This window comes from Brachyistius frenatus, unplaced genomic scaffold, assembly GCF_029030835.1.
Source record: "Brachyistius frenatus isolate BFR_SWC_R1_liver_20210118 unplaced genomic scaffold, ASM2903083v1 Contig_36, whole genome shotgun sequence".
Lineage (NCBI taxonomy): Eukaryota > Metazoa > Chordata > Actinopteri > Embiotocidae > Brachyistius > Brachyistius frenatus.
This window is the reverse complement of record NW_027210635.1, coordinates 1,885,184-1,907,381: the sequence shown is the minus strand read 5'-3', so window position 1 is coordinate 1,907,381 and position 22,198 is coordinate 1,885,184. Positions and strand designations below refer to the sequence as shown.

General features: G+C 42.3%; 1 protein-coding gene across 5 annotated transcripts in view; it reads left to right on the top strand.

Moving 5' to 3' along the window:
- Positions 1 to 22,198, top strand: part of LOC138622456 (glutamate receptor ionotropic, NMDA 2B-like) — a 136,507-nt gene that overhangs the window by 104,616 nt on the left and 9,693 nt on the right. For all 5 annotated transcript variants that reach the window (XM_069701277.1, XM_069701276.1, XM_069701274.1 and 2 more), the window contains 7 exons: positions 428 to 599; positions 5,414 to 5,567; positions 6,799 to 6,924; positions 10,725 to 10,954; positions 11,074 to 11,234; positions 11,942 to 12,129; positions 18,540 to 18,778. In XM_069701277.1, the coding sequence (XP_069557378.1) occupies positions 428 to 599; positions 5,414 to 5,567; positions 6,799 to 6,924; positions 10,725 to 10,954; positions 11,074 to 11,234; positions 11,942 to 12,129; positions 18,540 to 18,778 (1,270 nt within the window). The remainder of the gene's footprint in view (positions 1 to 427; positions 600 to 5,413; positions 5,568 to 6,798; positions 6,925 to 10,724; positions 10,955 to 11,073; positions 11,235 to 11,941; positions 12,130 to 18,539; positions 18,779 to 22,198) is intronic.

Sequence of the window (22,198 nt, the reverse complement as noted above, 5' to 3'; positions counted from 1 at the left end):
TGTACCGAGTCAGTATATGGAGTGAATGAATGCATGTTAAAATGCCTGAGAATCAAGATTTAAGAATGCATGACAAGACAAAAACAACTTCCCATTGAGTAAGTAGTGAAATCAGTGTGAAAAGATTGTTACAGATAAACTTTCTGCCCATCTGCCACAGTAGCTCACCGATTCGGCCAGTGTGCAACTCAGCAAAGTAAAAATGAGAAGGAAAAAAACCCTGGCAACCGCCTAAATTTTGCTTGTGAATGATGTTAAGTTCCCACGGCAGCTTCGCAGAGCCCGAGGTAGAATCGCTTCACACTTCACTGGTGTGAGAGTGACGGTGTCATAAAACAGTAAATCACATTTACAATTAACATTTCATGCCAATTCAGACAGATGTTCATTTGCGATTAAATAATGATCTATGTGTCTGTCTATGCAGTAATCAGACGAAAGATTCGGGGATCTACATCAAGCGGTGCTGTAAGGGCTTCTGCATCGACATCCTGAAGAAGATTGCCAAGTCAGTCAAGTTTACCTACGACCTTTACCTGGTCACTAATGGCAAACACGGCAAGAAGATCAATGGAACCTGGAACGGCATGGTGGGAGAGGTGAGGACATAACGCCTCAGTGTGTTTTTATGTGTGTAACTTACATGCTGTATAAGACTAAAAGTTTTCAGAGGAGATATCACCAGTGTGTCTCACCATTAACAATGTTCAGTGTGGAGCTGCCACATTTCACAGGTCAACAAGTAAAAGCCTCTTTGTGCTTCTCAACCTGCATAAATTATGTGACAATCGCAGATGTAATTTGTTGGCAGAGCTTGCAAATGAAAATTGCCGCTAATTCACATTTCTATTGATGTTACTGCTGTTTAAAGGTGGTGTTAAGACATTTGGGCTGTCAGTGTCGGCATATAAAGACACGAGCATATTTGGCAGCGTGTCAGGTAAGGAAAGGAGAGCGACCGGGAAATGTCTGGTTGAGGTTAGAACAGTAAATGCTCCAATTACAAAACAGGTTTCAGTGCACAGAGGTGTCGTGCTCGGTGCAGGGGTGTATTTAGGTCTGTAGATAATTACACCAACAACAAACTGTGCAGGAAAAAACAACAATGTGGAGAACATTTGTTTCTTTTACGCTTTGTGCAGATTTGGAAATCAGATGTTATACAGTATTGCAACAGATTTTCACATGTTTTATGTGACATGATTTAAATGTAGTTTTTCCTTGAAAAAAAAAATCAGACACCCTTTCAGGTTCAGTGTCACTTATCATAAGTTTGCTTCGTAAAATGGCATGACTGCCAAAAAAAATTCTTACCACTATACAATACATCTGCATCATCCGCAAATAAAATAAAATAAAATCTTGCATCCGATAGGTGCTCCTTTGAGTTTACACTCGCATAGTCAAAGCTGTGAGCTCTTAACCTCCAAATAAAATGTAAATTGTCATCTCCGTGCATTCTGTGAAATAATGTTTGATTTAACCTGCTGAGAATTTAACACGTCAAGATGCTGGGAATTACTGCCACGGTGAAGATCAAAGAGGAGACAAAGTTATAGTCCGTGTTCAACCCTTTCAGCCCAGTGAACTGTGAAAGATTAAACTTACCCGGAAACTTCCTTGAGGGTTAATTTCCTCTTTTTAAGTGCGTTTTGGTACCTTGAATTATGAGCTTTCCTTTTCCGGGTCAACCCCTCCGCCCAACAGGCCTAATGCTTGTGTAAGATGGGTTAAGCACCTCGCCCCAGGGTGCGTACAGCTCAGTCTGCTGCAACAATTCACTTTGGGCTCTAAACATTTCGTAATCGACATTGGTCCCACGGTAAGGTCATTGTCAGTTCTCATACTTCAACCTATAAGAGCAACCTGCACTTCTGCTGTTTGACTTTGGCCATTTGTTAATGAAGGAAAAGGAAACAGATCAATAGTATTCCTAAGGTCACAAGTTGGAAACACGCTCCGTCGCTCCGTGTGGGGGACGCAGAAGTTTGAACAACCTTCAGAAGTCAGACAAGATTGCGTGTCCATTTATTTCTCCCCACAGTCAAACTTTTACTGTTGAATTTACATTAAACAGACCCATTTAATCTCTTACATAAAGCCATTATAGTCTTCCTGCCAGTGTCTTTCGTGGGCATAAGTGTGGTCACCTGTAATAAACTCTATCACCCTGACTAAAAGCCGTAATGTGCCATCTTCTTCTCACCTCCACAGATGAATGGTCATTAGAAGGAGGGGGAGGGGGAGAGGGGCATCATCTCCCACTCTCCTACACACACAGACACATGCAGGCAAGGGATACTTATGCGTGAATGATCACAGAAACGAGAGCCTACATACGTGAATGCAGTTACGTGGACACAGGGGAGCGTACACACCCGGATTGTTTCTATATGTGCACCGAGAAGAAGCACTTGTAAGGTCAATTTCCTCCTCACACACACCTCAGCATAACTCTACCATATCTGCTGAACCTAACAAAACCGACCTGTGTCCTTCTCCGGTTGGAACACGGCCAAAGCTACAGTACACCTCGCACCCTTAATGGACCCAGATCTGGACGGACACACACACACACACACACACACACACACACACACACACACACACACACACACACACACACACACACACACACACACACACACACACACACACACACACACACACACACCAGGACGTGTCTCAGCACACTCCCGAACACCCACAGAGATCGCTGAGGGCCTTTACACAATTTGCCACGTCTCTGAAAGACAAAAGATCAAAAGGAAAAAAGAAAAGAAAAGAAAGGAAATCGATGAACGCTCTGAGAAGACCTACATTTTGCCCTAACTCGATTCTAGCAGTCAGTGTCAGATTTCATGGGCTGCATTGACTGATACTCCTAATCTAAAATATTAGAGGCAATAGACTTGATTACATGAATTTGGCCTCGCTAGCAGAGTCACATAAAGAGACTGGCGTACACACACACACACACACACACACACACACACACACACACACACACACACACACACACACACACACACACACACACACACACACACACACACACCGACCAAGACACATAAACACACAACACACACAAAACGCAGCTCCTCGCTCACTCATTCTCAGCAACACCCACATGGGTCACTTTCATAACACGGAGAGAACAAGTCGTAGGAGGGAGATGGAGAGAGCGAGCAGAGAGAGGAAGTGAGTACACTGCTGGATGGACTCGTTGGCTTCCCCAGGGAGAACTGCGCACATTTAGGCACACACACACACACACACACACACACACACACACACACACACACACACACACACACACACACACACACACACACACACACACACACACACACACACACACACACACACACACAAGTGAACACGCACAGCCGCCTATATGCTGACAGAATAAACAAGATTGAAAAGTTACAAACACAACCCGACTACTTTGAAAAATTGCAGAGAATGTGCAAAGTAGATGTGTAATGTCTTCTGCAAAGGTCCACTTCACTGGCAGGGAACAAAGGTTCGCTCACTTCTCTTTCTTTCTCTCTTTTCTCTCTGTCTTTTTCCTGAAGCACATTGTGGAGCTTTGACTCACACACTCACACACACCTTATTAACTGAGAGAGACAGGCTCGTCCCACTTTACCACTGTGCTGTAGGCCTGTGGAATTTTGAGGCTAAATATACTACCTGTGCAGAGGTACTGAGGGGAGGGAGGCAGGTAGAGGAAGGCAATGGGGCGGCTATTTCAAGCAGCCATGACCCACTGTGGTAACCCACTTTCCTCCTCCCTCTCTCTGTCTTTCTCCCTCTCTCCGTCCCCTGGTGAGCATCACGAGTGTCCACTCTGAGCGCTGTGTGTGGAAAGTGTGTTGGCCTCCTGTCTCCACCCGCTGTGCTCTATCTTTGTCTCTAACATCTCCATACGTTTCTCTGCTTCACTTTTTATGTTTCTCTGCTCATGCTTATTCTTTGCCCACTTTTTTTTTTTTTTGATGTTATCCACTTTCTCTGATCCTGTCCCATCTGCTGTTATATCAGATATGATTTCCTTCACTTTCCAAAATACCTTGTGACAGCTAACAGAGGGAGACTGCCTGCACCTGCAGCATGCTTTATACATGATGATGGAGACAACAAGAGGAGCTGTGATAGCAGCACAAACTTTCGTTTTTACTTAGAACAAAGTTTGACTTGATGAACTGCATTGTGACTGGCTGAGGAGTGGGTTTATTTGCGTCTCCTGCGGTCTGCTGAGAGGCTCAGTCACATTTATTCTTTCATTCAGTGAGCAGAAATAATGCTGGAGATGCATTGGGAAAGTGTTTGCACTTTGCCCAAATAAAACATTAAAAACGTAAGGTTTCTACACACCGCGGGCGTGATGAATAAATGACAAGAAAATACAAAATACTTCCAGGCGAATATTTTGTATCAAAACTATTGATACCGGCATCAATTTGAATTTGCGCCAGTTTAAAAAATTTTTTTTGCATAGATTCACGGCAGCTCATTTTTCAGAAGAAAATGGTAAAAGTATCTTTTTACAAATTGGCTCCACTGCCCACTGAGCACAGACACAAAAGTTTAACGTCTTTGCCGATGTTCAAATGACGTCCACTGTGGAGCCAGAATGATATTGAACCCATCTTGGACATCTGTGGACTAACTCAGACTCACATGTTCAGAAGTCTGAATTTTATCCAGACATACAAAAGTGGGTCTGGACCGGCTAATGTTATACAGACATGATTCCATGGTAGAAGAAAAGCTTCAATCCTGTTGTAAACCTTCCCCTTTTTTTTTTATAAACTGACAGAAAGATGCTTGAACGTGATGTATCGTAGCGCACAACAGTCGGTCATTATACAGGCAGCCAATTTTAGAGAGACTTTGGTTTGGGAATATTTTGGGTTTAGGGTTCAAATGATTGAATATTCTCCACAGCTGAAACTCAGGATGTCACAATAGCAGAAATGCACAATGTGATAGGTTGATGCTCCTGTGTGAGAATACTTATGATAGTTAGATAGTTTGACGTGTGAATTCATCACAAAAGAAAAAGGTTGTCCATCTTTGTCCATATTGAACTGCTGAAAGAAGAATCACCCATATTTCCAAAGACTGCACAATCAAATAAACCAATGGCTGTGATGATCTATTTTTATGCTGTTTTATGACTGTGAGCTATTCTTAACAGTGTTGATTGAATTTGTTCATTGAATGTTTTTGTTGCTGCAGCACAGGAGACATTCCCCCTCAGGGAGAAGTTGAAGTTTTAGGACACGTTTTCCTTTAAAGTGCTCTCCATTCATTACCTCGCAGCTTCAGTGGCAGATGGCTGGGTGTCAGTTGCCAGTGGATAATGGATCCTCTTTGTCTGTCTGTTTTCCACCTGTCTGACTAGGTGGTGTTAAAAAATGCCCACATGGCTGTCGGCTCCTTGACCATCAACGAGGAGAGGTCGGAGGTCATCGACTTTTCCGTGCCCTTCATTGAGACGGGCATCAGCGTCATGGTCTCCCGTAGTAACGGCACCGTTTCGCCGTCGGCCTTCTTAGGTGAGGAGCGCAGTAGTCAGCTGTCGAAAGATGTAGGAAGTTGGCAGAGATGAGTCGAAGGAAGAGCCTGAGGGAAAAAAATGTCTACATGTTGTGGAACACTGTATGCAAGAGAATATCATAAGACATAAATGCAGTACCACTGCTGACTTGCAAGGTTGTAATTTTTTATACAGTTTATTGGTGAGGGGGAAAAAAAACATCAGATAATACACAAGCTGTTTAAGCCGTGTTTAATGGTCTCATCTTCATGTTTGCCCAGAGATGCAGGGTTTTATTTCTGACTTGCAGATTGTCCTATACCTACTTACAGGTCTAGTTATTGTGGTGATTCTGCCAGATTTAGCAAAACAGTGGTTCTATAGCTGAAACCATTCACGGTGTAAAAATGCCTAGTTTTACAGGAGTCAAAAATTATTCATGTCCACCATAGGGGATTTTTTTAAAAAAAGGTAAATTGCACTTTTAAATCCTTATAACTACACATATGCTAAATTGAGCTGCTTCACTTGGAGATGACCACGCCTTTTTCCACCAGTAACTTTTCTCCTCAATGTCACAAAATATACAAAACCCTACTTTAGCCAGTTTGATTTCATTTAACTCAAAGACACTTGATTGGTTTAAAAGATTCTCTGTAATAAGGTTTGCTTTTGTTAGATTTACGTCAGTTCCCTCGACAGTCTGAGATTGTTAGATGGATCTTCATCAGGTCACTTTAGCCTCACATCCATTTTCCCACCTTTAAAAGTTGAAGTAAAACTGATTTAGTGTGCACACCAAGTGATGAGAGCCAAGTTTCAATGCATTTGCACAATGAGGAGGTACACTGGAGTGCATGATAATAGGGCTAACTGTTTATTTTTTCTCTTTTCGCTCTCTGTCTCTTTGTCCTCTTATATTTCCCACTCCTACTCAATTTCTCTGATGCTTCCTTCCTCTTCTCAATCTGGTACACCACATTTGCATATCTCTCTTGCCCTCTCCTCTCTTGCTTCATTTTCTCTTTCTCTCTGCCGCCCTCGCTCTTTTTCCCTCGTCCTTCCCTCTCTTCCGATATGTCCCTCGTCTCCTCCCTGTCTTCTGCCTCCTTACAACCCTTTTTTTCCCCTCCACTCTCTTCTCCTATCCTTATCTCCGTCCGTCCATGCTCCCTCCCTCAATCCCTCGTCTCCCATGTCTTCCTTCATCTTTCCCTCTCCCCTCCTCTCTTCCCTCTCTCGCCCTCCAGAGCCCTTCAGCGCGGATGTGTGGGTGATGATGTTCGTGATGCTGCTGCTGGTGTCAGCAATGGCTGTGTTTATATTCGAGTACTTCAGCCCTGTGGGCTACAACCGCTGTCTGGCTGACGGCAGAGGTGGGAGGCTCAACACACACACACACACACACACACACACACACACACACACACACACACACAAACACAGGCTTAGTACCTGTTGGGTGTGTGTGTGTGTGTGTGGGGGGGGGGGGGGGGGTCTGAGGATATAGATTTCTCTACATTTCTCCAGCAGTCCTCTAGCTATGTTGCCTTCCACAGCCCCCACTCCTTTCGCTCAGATGCACCAGATGGGAGGTCAAGTTTCGGTTTAAATCAGACCTCTGCAACATGTGCAACAAATGATGTTTTATTTTGAAATAAAAAAAATTTGCAGAAGAGAGAAGATGAAATCACACAAGCCTCAAACACAGCTTTGTCAAGTCATACAAATAATTTGCTGTACCAAATCCTGTTTGTAGGAATTAATTTATTACATGATAATGACAACAAAACATTTACAAATAATGTATGTACAAATTGCCAACCATAGACTGGATATAAACGTGGACATAATTTCTGGGTGAGGTCAGTTGGGTTGGCTCCAAAACTTTCCACTAGCCATAATGGTGTCATTTACTAAAATCACTCTTTCTTGTTCATTTTCTTGTGGTCTATCTGAAAATAATCCCATCATTATTTAGATATTAGGTCTCTAAAAAAAACTATATGTTTGGGGGCTAGTCTGTTGACAGGTCTGTGGTACAGTCAGGTTTCCGCTATAGGTGGGCGGGGCGTGGTGTCCTCAGAGGTTGAGTCAGATCCACCGCTCGCATCCTTCCCAGCTCGTCCAAATATGGTCACTTCTGGCTCCAAAATAGCAAAATGGCGACGGTCAAAATAATGAACTCGAGGTTTCAGAATGGCCGCTCGCAAACTGATGGGTGACGTCACTGCTGCTTGCTGCTTGCTGCCAACAAAATTCTTATAAACACAAGCAACTGAAAGCTCTTGGTTCATGGTCATCAGATCATCATCTTGGTAAAATAGTTAAAATGTTTAGGCGCATGGCTTTTTAAATATTGCAAATATAACTAACTGGTCAAAATCTTTGCTTTGTTTGGCCCCACACATACAGTAACCCAGGCAAGAAGTCCATTTAAAGTTGTGCACAGGGTTTTTCTTCATGATGATGTTGTAGTGACGTCGGGTCCAAAAATCACATATGTAAGACACATGTAAACCATAGCAAAGACCTGAAATATGAGTTTGTAATTTTTTTTTGTGCCATCTTTTTCACAGTCTACTCCTCACCATTAGCACTGATTTATAACTGAATTGATAAATGTTCGTACACACTCCAGGACCAGCACATCCCTGCATTTAATTGTCTGTTGCATGTTTGGCTTTCTGACATTTTCAGGGTTTCTTATTTATTTTAATTTTTTTTAAAGCATCTGAATAAGAGCATGTTTAGCAGCCATCTTAAAAGTCATGGATGTGAGACCTTCAGCATAAAATAAACAGTGCAATAGTTTTGGCATAGAAATACAAATCTATTAATGGATCAAAATTAAGCGAAGGTCAGTCTCACCAAAACGTTTCAACACTGTCGGAGGGATGAAAGCATAAAATACGTCATCTTTGCTGGTAACATTTACAAAATGGGATCTAAAGTATGCAGAGAACGTGGTGGAGGATAATACAAGTGTTTGATGAGTAGTATACAGATGCTTCGCAGGTAAAACTTTGTATCTGTAACAATACAAGTGTGGATCATGTTGTACAGTTTTGTTTTTTTTCGCCACGCACAAAGACTGATAGAGACACAGACATTCACAAACACACTGCGGGCCGCCTCCACACATAGACCAGCCGTCCTCACTGACCCAATGACTTCATTCTCCTCTCCTCTCCTCTCCTCTCCTCTCCTCTCCTCTCCTCTCCTCTCCTCTCCTCTCCTCTCTCTCCTCTCCTCTCCTCTCCTCTCCTCTCCTCTCCTCTCCTCTCCTCTCCTCTCCTCTTCCTCCTGCTCCTCCTCCTCCCCCTCCTCTTTCACCACCACCCTGCACTTTTATCACTTACAGGTGTGTTTCAATGCCCAGGTTCAACAAACCTGCAGTGCTGCTTACTTCACACCGGACAAGTCATTTGCATTCATTTCCATAATTGTCAAAACCATGTGTCAGCTCTGACAGCGAGGGGATAGTTTTGTCTTAGATCTCCCCAGCTGAAAACAAAAATCAATGTCTCCCACAACTCTATCTCTGATGTGGCTATATATAGACAATGGTTATCTTTTTTTCATTCCTCTCATCCTTCATCATCTTCTGGAGAACATGTACTCCTCCCTAAAGCGCTGTTCTCTTCTGTGTGCCTCCTTGTTTTATCTGCTCGTAGTGCTGTGGGAGTTTGGTATCATGAAGAGTGCAGATCGAAGTTTGGAGTCAAAGGATTTCATGCAAAAAACGTATCAATGGCTTGACTGCAGATTTGTAAAATCTTTCACCCGATTCATTTAACCAACTTTCTCGCAGAGTTCACAAAGAGAGATTTGGCAAGATAAAGCCGGTTTGTCCATGAACAAAAGCTCCGCACAACAATACACACCCACATGCTTACACACACACAGACTCTTTCACACACTCACACACTCACACTTACCCACACAAACATTATGAACCGCTAATCACATCATAATGGCCGGAATACATCAGTCTGCAGCTCAAAGATGAACAGTTTCTAAGGAATCACAAAAAACTAAGAATGTATGACTTACATTTACTGTTGTGATATATATAATGTATGCATATCGCTTATGTAAGTGACATAAAACAACAAGATTAAGAGTCCGTAGCTGTGCTGAGGTTGTAATAAGTGCTAACACGAGAAAAGCAACTTCCTCAAAAAGACTAAGCTAACATACTGCTGTTTAGCAGGATTAATGCTTACCATATGCATTGTTAAAATTTTGCATGTTAGCATACTAACACGTTGTTAAATACACAAAGTGATCGGAGTGTCAATAGTTTTGGTCATAAACCAAAGTACTTGACATGTCTGTAAACATATTAATTAGAATTTGTCCAGAGAGGAAAAATCGTGTTTCAGATGTCAAGCCAAGTCTTCTAAGAGTCGTTGAGATGTTTCAGTTTAGACCAAACAGCAACCAACAATGACATCACCATTAGTTTGTGAACCCTCGAACGTTTGACCATATTTGGACGAGCTGGGGGGAGCGAGCGCCGGATCTGACTCGATCTGATTGGGAACCTGTGGACAATCAAAGAGACAACCACCCAAAAACACAGCTTTTTTAGGCCTATATTCTAATTAATGATGGAATTATTTTCATATGGACTGCCAGAAAACTACTGAGAAGGAGTGACACCATTATGACTTGTATAACAAATTTATTGACTTCATATTTCATGAGAGAAGTTGAATGGGAGTCTATGGAGCCAGACCCTTTTTGGGGCCAACCCCTAGTGGCCGTCTTTGGCTTTGCAGTTTAAGGCCCTTCCACATCGGCCAAATTTGTCAGAACCAGAAGCTACGTCCACTTTGACATACAATCTTATTAGTTTAGATTAGGGTAGAGGAACAGTTGACCAACTGACAGAAAACTAACATGCACCCACCATGGCTATAGAATAATAAGTTAAAACTGGATAGCTGCCAGATGAAGTATGTTTCACGATAATATATCAGTATGCTGACTTCTTAAAGCTTATTTAAATCAGTACAGGAATCAAAGAGGACATTCCGTTTTGTTCTACTAAATAAATTCACTGCAGAGCTGAAGAATGACTAGTAAAGGAAGTCTAAGTGCCCCAACAAGTTTGGGAGCCGAAGCTGATTTGTCCCACTGTCTTTAACCGGGACTGTGTTTCTTTCAGAGCCTCATGGTCCGTCCTTCACCATTGGTAAGGCCATCTGGCTGCTGTGGGGTCTGGTCTTCAACAACTCTGTGCCGGTCCAGAACCCCAAGGGTACCACCAGTAAGATCATGGTGTCGGTGTGGGCCTTCTTTGCTGTGATCTTCTTGGCCTCCTACACTGCCAACCTGGCTGCTTTCATGATCCAGGAGGAATATGTGGACCAGGTAACTGGTCTCTCAGACAAAAAGGTAAGGTGAAAGCTTTCTGTTATCTGCTTTGCCACTTTCTCTCATCCTTACCCTTAATTTGTAAAGTAGATGTGGCAGATTTTTACATGCCTCTCTCTGCTCTGTCATCTATGTTTTAGTTCCAGAGTCCCAACGACTTTTCGCCTCCATTTCGGTTCGGCACCGTCCCCAACGGGAGTACAGAGAGAAACATTAGGAACAACTATCCAGAAATGCACGGCTACATGACAAAGTTCCATCAGAGAAACGTCAACGAAGCTCTGCAGAGTCTCAAAGCCGGGTGAGGACCTGCACGGTCAAGTGGTTAATTTAGTTCCACTTTAAAACCGATGTAAAAACCAAACAAAAAGCATTTCCAGAGCTACATTAACATGATCACATATGTCACATTCAAAACCTACAGAAGCCCCTGATTGAGTATATGTATATTTGTACATACTGGAATATATCTTGAACAGTGTATTTTGGTCGAGGTTTATGTATTTACTTCTGACATGTAAACGCTATTACATTGAAAGCTGCTCATTGTTGGTGTTTTCCAATTAGATTTTTAGTTGACTTTTATTTTATTTTTATTTGTAAATCCAAACCAGGACAGAGCAGGTAAACAACCACCTTGAAAACCATTACATGTTAGTCACACTGTATATTGTAATAGAAACTGCAAGTTCAGAGAAAAGTTGTTAAAAAATGATCAGTCCCTTTTTGATATTTTACTTCATGATAACATATTGGAGCTGAATAACTCCAGTAATATGTTCCACTCCCCCTCTTCTGTTTTCATCAAGTGTACCTGTTCACCAGTCTGTGTGCCAGCTCCAGCCTTTGGCAAACCAAGTGGAAGTCTATTACACTTATCAGCAGCTTAGTGCTATTTAGCAGGTTAATTGGAATGTTGTAGCTGTGATGTCTGACTCCTGAGTGCTAATTAATTGTAACCTATCTCTCTCTCTCTCTCTGTCTCCCCCTCTCCTTTTTCTTTTTTAGAAAACTTGATGCTTTCATTTATGATGCGGCCGTGCTGAACTACATGGCCGGAAGGGATGAGGGCTGTAAGCTGGTGACCATTGGCAGCGGCTACATCTTTGCCACCACGGGTTATGGCATTGCCATCCAGAAGGAGTCGCTCTGGAAGAGACATGTGGACCTGGCCATCCTGCAGCTCTTTGGAGACGGTGAGGGAGCGAGCTGTTTTCCTCCACTGTTTTATTCATGGATACCGCACAGTTGAATGTACTCAGGGAACAGAGCCTCCATCATGCATACAGCTGTGTGGATGTGATTAGTTGTATAATTACTGAAAAATGCATCAGATAGTCAGTGAGATAAGACTTCATTTTACCAGCTATTGCAACGGATCATGACTTCTCACTGACCTTGAAGCAAAAAAATGTAAGCACAAGTCCAACTTTTAATGACTCGTCGGTTATGATAACATGATGCTCACTAAATTAACTGCTTAAATCATGGCAACACTGCCAAAACAAAGTCTGCGTTTCATATGGTGTACTCCGAGTACACTCACGTAAAGGTAAAGTACTCTTACGTGTTTGTTCACCGACTTGTGTAGTGCTTGAATTTCTGCAGGGTTATGTTGTCTTTAACTGCACACTACTGCTCTACACTTACTGAAAATAACTGTCGCATTTGAATGCATCACCTGCCAACATATCTGCTGGCTTTAATTATTTTATCCAGAAATGAATGTGCTTTCATACCCACGCACACAATAAACATACTGATGGCTTCTGTCTAACAGCAGTACGGTGGTAGCCCAGAATTACCAGACGCAAATTCACATTGAGAATTTATGAGCCACGCTCAATAGGGATTCATTGCAGTCGTTTCAACCTTCCGGGCGTAGACCTCAGGTTAATTTGAACCAATCAAAATGTGTCGAAACCAACCAACACTCCACCGAAGGGTTGTTTCCTGACACCAAAAAATATGTTTTTAAATACCAGCAGCTTGACGAGGTGCAGAGCGTTTATTCTACACTGGGCGCTGAACGTTCTGTGTTTTTTTCCGGTTAAAGAGAGTTGAAAAATGTTAACGCTGCCTTCGTCACAGTCACCCGCTATCCAATCAGAGTGAAGGAGGGGCGGGGCGGGGAAAAGATGTTTAACCATTGACACTTGTCACTGATCGGTCTGCCCTTCAGAGTGGCTCAGCAAACATGCCAGGATAGTATGGTGGTACTTTGTGGAAAGTAAACACTATTGTGTGGTGTTCTGCAACAGCTGCAGTTTCCTCAGCCAGACCAGTTGGCATATAATCATTTAGGTCGTTGGTCCCTCCTTTTCCGCTACACTGCTACAATGGCAACCGTTTAGGGTGAAAATGTTCATCGTTTCACACTCAATTTGTAGACCACTATGAGTGCACCATCCGGGTACTTACAGTGCACTGCATGTTTCTGTACTTGACAGTGTGAACGCACTTACGCAATCAAAATATAGTAAGTCTTAGAACATAAGTACATTTGGAACGGCAAAAGTACGATGAATCGATGGTTATAATCTGTCACTGAACAGGAAGCCCGTGTGCGGCAGTCGATGCTGATGGTACGTCAAAGTTGAACCACCAAATTGCTGAACCGACAGATAAACAGACAGTCTGCCTGGTGTGTTGCCACAATTGACAATTGTTTTTAGAATTGCTTCAGCGTTCTCTAATATCCACAATTAACTTGGTAAATATAATGTTATCATTACCAGCAGGAAGAAGAACCAAACCTTTTAAAATAAGATCTCATTTGTAACAAACCAGAATTCTCCTTTAAGAGCTAATTCGAGGACCTTGATTTGCCCTTCAATAATCTATGAACTGCCACGTGCTGAGCTGCAGGAACACATAATAGAGGCTACGAACCTTGCTTATGTACACAGTCCAATACAGTTACACATTTTTTTGTACTTCCGTCTGCGCTTCAGCACATTCAATTTGAAATGAAAAGAACTGTCGGGGCCTGTTAGTTAACCCATAGTGCCCAGAAATCAGATCGACACAAGAAGTCAAACAAAATCCTCTTTTTTAATATTTTGTAGAAAATATAAAACAGTTATTGACTGCCTCAAGTCTTGGACACACAGACATGACTGTATCTGCTTTTAGTCTGGTCCACAGAAAGTGGGCTGCAGCTCAGCTGGATTGAGATCAGGTGATTTACTCGGCCAGTCGAGGATATTCCACCTCCTCACCCTGAAAAGCTCTTTGGTTGCTCTGGCTGCGTGTCGAGGATCGTTGCCTCGTTGAAGGATAAAATGTCATCCGACGGGTTTCGATGCATTTGGCTGAGCCTGAGCGCGAAGAATCCTCCTAAATACCTCTGCATTCATCCTCCCGCTTCCATCAGCAGTGAAATCAATAAACGTCAGTGTGTCAGTTCCACAAGCAGCCATGCATGCCCAAACCATAACAGAGACAGCACCGTGTTTGACAGATGAGGTGGTGCTCTGGGTCATGAGCGCCACGCTTTTGTCCTTCCATCATTTTAATAGAGGTCGATTTCATCAGTCCATTTCTTCCACAACTGCTGTTTTCTTTTTGTATTCTTTTGTAAACTGCCTTTTTTTTTTTTTTTTTTCTCTCGAGGTTTACCAGGAGTTTGCATCTTGTAGTAAATCTTCTGAGGGATCGGGTCATGTCAAGTCGTGTCTTGATCTTGATCACATTAGAGCTGAGGCTTTTCACTTATTGCAGCCTTTATTTCTGATTGAATATGCTAAAGTAGAAGTGTGTAACTGTTTAAATACTTACAGGCTGGACTGCATCAGTGTGAAATACTGTATTTTTTTATGAATGATGTTCAGAATCCCTTCCTCTAACTTAGGTTTCTTAGACAATACGATTTTGGATTTCAACCCCTTCCCTCTGCTCAGCACAAGAACTGGGAGAGTGAGGAGACAATCGTAGCTTTCCAAGGATTTTGTGGCTAATTGGCTAATTGGCTCTGCAACAGTAATTCCCCTCTCACATACAGTACATCAAGCACAGGCAGGAAAGGTAAAACACTGCTACTTGGACTATAACTTGAGATTTAGCTCCACTGTGGGGATCCCTGTGCTTTATGATCATGCTTGCCTTTAATGGGAGACTGTCCAAGCTCTCCAGGGTTTGTTCTTTTTGAAATGCGCTTCACTTCAGCCCCAGCCGGAGCATTAATAAGTCTCCATTCGAGCAGGGAACGAAATTAAATCTGGTCCTAAAGCTGTACAGTGTATGCTTTATGGTTTTCAAGCAAAAATTCTTCATCATAAACAAATCAAAATGTCACAGACAATGACTGCTTGCTTATCGACTTTAACGTACTAATTTCACAATGTCCTGTTTTGATATACAGCTCGGTTCGGAATTGGAAATGTAATGGAAGTTTAGTGTGTGTGTGTGTGTGTGTGTGTGTGTGTGTGTGTGTGTGTGTGTGTGTGTGTGTGTGTGTGTGTGTGTGTGTGTGTGTGTGTGTGTGTGTGTGTGTGTGTGTGTGTGTGTGTGTGTTGTAGCTAGTTTATTTGGGCATGGTCCACCATGTTTTGAGCATCCTGAACCAAGGGCCCTCCGGGGCCCACGATAGTGCGTCCCAGTTAGGGATGCCAGTATAGCTCCTGGTGTATTTCAACACTGTGTGCGCGTGAGTGTGCGGGTTTGTGTGTGCACGTATGTGTGTGTGTGTGTGTGTGTTTGTGCACACGTGTGAATATGGGTCAGCGCTCTGAAAATGAGAGTGCCTATTTGTGAAAGCGAGGGGTGCACGCGCACATGCACGTGTGTGTGTGTGTGTGTGTGTGTGTGTGTGTGTGTGTGTGTGTGTGTGTGTGTGTGTGTGTGTGTGTGTGTGTGTGTGTGTGTGTGTGTGTGTGTGTGTGTGTGTGAGAGAGATAATGAAAGAGAGCTGTGTAGAGATTGTGATTATTTATGACAGGTTTTATTTTTATCAGCCTACTTCAGTAAGAGTATTGTCAAGATACTTATCGATCATCAGTTAGGTTAATTACAAATGTAATTGAATAATCTTTCAAACTTTTATCAGACTAATTTGTGTGTCCGCTTGCACATATGCATGCGTGTGGGTATGAATATGGGTCGGCTTGCAGTAACGTCCCCCTCTGCCTCTGCAACAGCTTTAATACAGGAACCAAGCGGCCCTGTCTCGTCCCTCTCAGGATTTCAATGTCACTTTGCCACGCCTCACCATCCACTCCCCTCCTGGTGGCCTAGAAAGCGATCAGACTCACGCGGAGAGCCCAGTGGCCTGATACCGAGGCTGGAAAAGATTTTGTTTAGTCTGACGCAGGCCAGAGCAAAAATATATATCACAGCTGTCCTGGAAATGAAACTGCAATTTTGGTTGCAATTTTTTCTTTTTAAAAGTTTTCACCTCATTCACTTTAGTTTGATGACCTTTTTGATCTTGAAACCAATGAAAAACCTGTTGCATCATTTCAGAGATACCAGGCATCAATGATAAAACAGTAACTTCTACCTAAGTTTTAAAATGTATTTTTTAAAAGACTTTTGACTCCAAAGTGTACTTTATTAGATTTAAGACAGTGGTTAAAAGCAAACACATTGTCACTGAACCTCTGACAGTCTGTTGCTGTCCTACATCAGTTCCATTGTGATTCCCTCGTTGAGTCCTCCAGTGTCTTATACGTCTTTCCACTTGTACAGTATTATTGCTCACATAAATAGAGACACAATAAAATGTAAAAGCAGCTTTTGGAAAACACTGTAATTTACTCTGGCTGAGTGTTAGATTTGATTATACAGTTACAGCAAATGGTTATCTTATCTTAGCTTTGGGAAATAGGTTATTTTTGCACAAAGACCCCATAAATGGTAACTTTATTTTTTGTATGACTCAAACAAACAATGGATAAACTGTAAATGAAGTTTTAGAGGTGCTGGTAAGTGTGATTTCTTACTTTTAAACAGAGCCATGTTATTTTTCCCCAGTTATTAAACTAAACTAAACTAACTGGCTGTAGCTTTATTTTTAGCATACAGACAATAAAACAGCGTTGAATCTTGCCCCTAACTCTGAAAATCTTGAGATGTGCTTAAACGCTCCAGAAGATAATACGTGTTGTTGTTGTTGTTGTTTTTTGTCACAACTATTGTTTTCAAGGACAAATTAAGTTCCATCTTTTTTTTTTTTGAAAAATGTCATTTTGACACATCACAGGAGGAAATGACCAGGTGTTAACAATAACATTAACAATGGTGAATTTCATTTAGCTGTTTAAGTTTCAGGACTGAGCCATTGTTAATGCATTAACCTTTATAAACAGTTACGTTTTACAGTGTTGGACCTCCCTACAGGTCCTGAACAAACTGTCTTGTCAGGGACAATTGTTGCATCCTCTCACTAGGTGGGCTCTGACGTCCAATGAACGACAAAAGAATGCACTTTCCAAAAACCTTTTTCTTAATGAAAACAAGGGACATAACAAACATATCAAGTAAAACGACACCCTAACCCCCGACCGGTTGTTGAGATGCCAGTGTTATTGATGAGAATGGGTGAAAACTGGCTGCATTTACCGTTGATCAGTTTATCAGCATATTTAAGTGCTGCTGTTTGACTCTCTGTATTTTTGTGTGCGGTGCCTCTGAGTTTGTATGCTGCACAGATCCTTTGTTGATGCTCAGAGGCCAAGCCAGTGCTGTAGTGCAGGAGTTGCGCTGACAGTGTAGCGACAGCGGCTGAATGTATGATTAATTAACCGACGTCTGTCCTGCCTCAGTCAGCTTTGATAGAGAACAGCTCGTGATGAAACAGAAGGTGACCCACAAAAGAGACCAGAAGCTCGGGGACCAGCATCAGATGCACGACAGACACCGACAGACACAATTATTTGCAGAAAGCAGTCCAAATAAGATTGAAGTAATTAACATGTGACCGATGGCATGTGTGTTTCTCCTTTTTTTTTTTACTGTCTGCTGTGAAATTCAGAGCTGTATTTCACTTCTAAACACACTGCCCCCCTTCCCCTGCCTGCCCACCATCTTCCCTCCTCTCTTCTTCTGTTACGTCATTCTCTCCATCCCCCATGTCCTCCAATACCCATTCTGTTATTACATCATATCCCTCCTCTCTACTTTATATTTCACATCCGTTCCCACTTTTTCACACATCTCTCTTTATTTCAATTCCTGTATATATTACAAAAAAAAAAAAAACTTTTTCAAATGTTGTCATGGTGTCCCTATCTATCTATCTATCTATCTATCTATCTATCTATCTATCTATCTATCTATCTATCTATCTATCTATCTATCTATCTATCTATCTATCTATCTATCTATCTATCTATCTATCTATCTATCTATCTATCTATCTATCCCTTCTTCTTCTGTTCATCCATGTATCTCCATCCTTCCTTCCCTCCATCCCATTTCCTCCTACTTGTTGCTCCTTCAACCCTTCCCCATCCCTCTTTCTTACCCTTCATCCATCTCTCTCTGCCTCCATCCTCCTTCATACCAACTGTTTCTCCCTCCATCCTTTCACCGTCTCCCTCCCTTTGTCCTTCCTCTTGTGTGCCTCCCCTTCAACCCTCCATGTCATTACCTCTCTTCCATCCAGGTGAGATGGAGGAGCTGGAGTCTCTCTGGTTGACCGGGATCTGCCACCATGAGAAGAACGAGGTGATGTCCAGCCAGCTGGACGTGGACAACATGGCCGGCGTCTTCTACATGCTGGGTGCTGCCATGGCTCTCTCACTCATCACCTTCATCTGCGAGCACTGGTTCTACTGGCAGCTGCGCTTCTGCTTCATGGGCGTCTGCTCCGGCCAGCCCGGCTTCGTCTTCTCAATCAGCAGGGTGAGAGAGGGTGGGGAGGGAACTGTTGTTACAAGGAAATGGTGATTGCATTGATACTTGCCCTGATACTTCTAATTTTGTCCAAATGAATTAAGAAATCACAAGTGTATTCATCTGCATGACGTAGTGCCCTAAAACACAGAAAGAAGCATATTTACACACAGTTGGAGACACTCTCCACTGAGAGATGTTGATCAGCGTGCCTCGGCTTGTACTTTCACAAATTCATATTGCCAATTAAGTCTTTTTAAGACAAAGCAAAGGACACTGCAGCGGACACATTTCACACCACGCTTGTATTTTTAAGTGTCAAAATCAAGCATAAGCCCGGCAGTATCACACTTTTCTACCTGGCACACTTTCCAAATTCTGCAGGAGCTGATAGAAATACACAACAACTTCCACACGAGACTGCACAACTACCCTGCCGTGTTTGCCTTCCGGGAAACCAAAGGTGACAACATCTGGAAAGATGAGAATTTTAGTTTCAAATCCCACAAAGGAGTGCAATTCAAAGTAGTTTTTTGTTTTTTTTATAATTAAATTGATTAGTAGTGTTCGAAGAAATACTTTTCACACCTGGTGTCTTTTTTGTTTGTTTGTTTTTTTAAACCCTTCCCTGATATATCCAGAAATATATCTTTGACACTCCCCCACAGGTATGAATGACAGCAGCCAAAACAGTGTAGATTATTTAGCATTAGGTAAAGCTGGAAATTAGAGATGTACAAGATATCTGAACTGGTTACAATTATTCAATTTACCTTGTGTGTCACTGAACCCTCCTTGTCTGTAAAGACACCTTAATAGCCAAGTTGTCTCAAATGAAGGTCCTCAAAATGATAAAGTATACATCCTACTCAGCCTAAATGAACTTCCGTTCTCCAAACACAGATATCGGACCTCCCCCCCCCCCTTTTTTCTTTTTGCTGAGGCCTTTCTGATGCCCATGAGGTAAATATTTACAAATTCTTGAGCCGAAATCAATATTTCACTCAACAAAAAAATCAGCCACGGAACCGGCGCGGGTAGATTACTGGATCCCAGGAGACCAAAGTCACCCCCGAGGTATTTGATTTGCATTCCAATTGTTTTGACATGGCTCGGGTGTAATTCACTGTGTGCCTCTGAAGGTGAACCGCTGCAGGCGAAACCACGTGGCTAATTTACAGCAGGGAAACCACACACTGCCGCTCTCTCTCCCTCCATTTGATATGCTCTTTGCGGTGCCGGGGCTGCTTTTGCGAAGGACGTAAAAAAAAAAACAACAACAACAACCCCGAAACGACAACAATATAACATTTTCCCCTCTCTGCGCTAATATTACGCTTCAGTGCCCGAATTTGATTATTTTGTAAGGTGTTAATTTTACCTTCGTTGCCGCTGCCTTATTTATGTCGGTGTGCGCGTGGCCGTGTCTGTGCAGGAGGAGCATAAAATACTTGTTGCTAAAATGTCAGTCGACTTCTCATTTCCACATAAAAAAAAAAAAAAGGCTGCACGGTGTTGTTTTTGATTATTGCATCGTTATAATTTTGTATGGGAAGTGGATCAGGGAACAACTAAGCTCAGTGATTGCGCTCGTTTACAGAAGCTCCCTCTCTCTTTGCTGCAGTGTGACAGAATAAATTAACGCTACGTGTCCGCAAATACAGCCAGATGATTCGGTATGTTAAAAATAATTCAGGGGAAATATTCATTGAGAGTGTTCATTTGCACATGTAGCACAGAGCTCGGTTATTGTGAAACAACAACAATGCAAATCGCTGTTTATTACCTTTGCACAGTCCTCGGCCGCAGCCTCACGTTGTCTCCTCATTTAACTTGAGTGTTTTCTCCGCAGCCGCGGCCGTTTCTTCCTTTTCTTTTTCTTTTTTTTTCTTTTCGTGCTCTGCCACTCAGATTGATTCCGCTTTTTTATTTATTTTTTTATTTCACAGGATAATCCAATAAACTTTATTGTTATTGCTGCAATTAACATTTAAGATCTGCAGTGTAAAAAATGAGACATCTGTCACGGTTGGCGTGAGTCACGTGGCTTTGGTCACGGCGTCACGGTCAGTTAGAGTTCCCTTGCTCCTTTGCTCTCAGCTGGCTGGCTGCTCCTCCAGGTCCCACCTGCAGCTCTGCAACAAATGAATTATATTGATTTAAAAAGCCTCTAATGACTTTAAAATAGTAAATGTATTATAGGTTTAATCACTCTGCTTCTCGCAGCTCTCACCACATCATGGCTAAATTCATTTTCGTTTAGCACCATAAACTCTCACACACATACACACACACAGGCAGTATGAAATTATGAGCTGCTTATGCAGTTGGCACTCGAAATGCAACCTACTGTATGTGTTGATTTGCTGCTTCCTGTATCTGTGGAATCACAGATTTTTTTTTTTTTGGTGATACCTTGTTGGATAGAAACTGTCTTCGAAACCTTCCGGCCACAGTTTTTTTCTATTCACACATCCTGCCCAAACAATCAGCTACTGTAACACCAGGCCGGCAGCAATCTGCCAACTATTACATTACGTAGGCATGCAGAGTAGGCAAAATCGACTGTTTAATATGAAGCAGCGGTCGCTTTGTTAAATGTCTGAGATTTGATGCTCTTCAGGATTTAGTTCTTGTTCCCGCTGCTGGTTGTTACCACTGTTTATTTGTGTGTGTGTGTGTGTGTGTGTGTGTGTGTGTGTGTGTGTGTGTGTGTGTGTGTGTGTGTGTGTGTGTGTGTGTGTGTGTGTGTGTGTGTGTGTGTGAAAGAGAGGATGAGAGAGATCTGAAAAACCCCATAAATTATGACCTTGCCCTCAAACTGCACCAACACAACTTCACCATACATTAAGGTCAAAAGGAAAATACACCTAAAATGAAGATGAATGTTTCTGGAAATCTTTCCCCAAAAGGACTTGATGTTATAGATGCCTTGGGAGTGAAGAAGTCACAGATTTAGCAGCAGGTGCAGTGTAATCAGAACAATAAAATAAGAAAAACAAAAGGGAAGAAGTGATGACAAATTATATAAACAGGCAGATGGAAAAAAGAAACACAGATGAGACAGAGAAGGACTCGATAAACATTGAAAGCTGGTTCGAAGCGGTGGGCGTATACATTTGTCCCACACTTCAAGATTCCCCTCCAGATCCCATCTTTCTTCAATACTGTTGAGTCATTTTGTATTTATGTTAACCTCTCTAGGTTGTAGCCACTGTCAAGCTTTTCATACTTGGCTGTTAACAGACTGTGAAATTAAAAGAAGTAAAAACATTATCTATAAAACTGGAATGAGGGATGACGCCTTTTTTTGCTGCAATGCAGGCACCATCAATGGGGCTAATTAATTACTAGAAACAAGTAGCTCGTGAAAGCAGAACTGAGGTTCAACTGGTCTTATTAGTGGATATCAGGAGGAGGTGTGGAAGA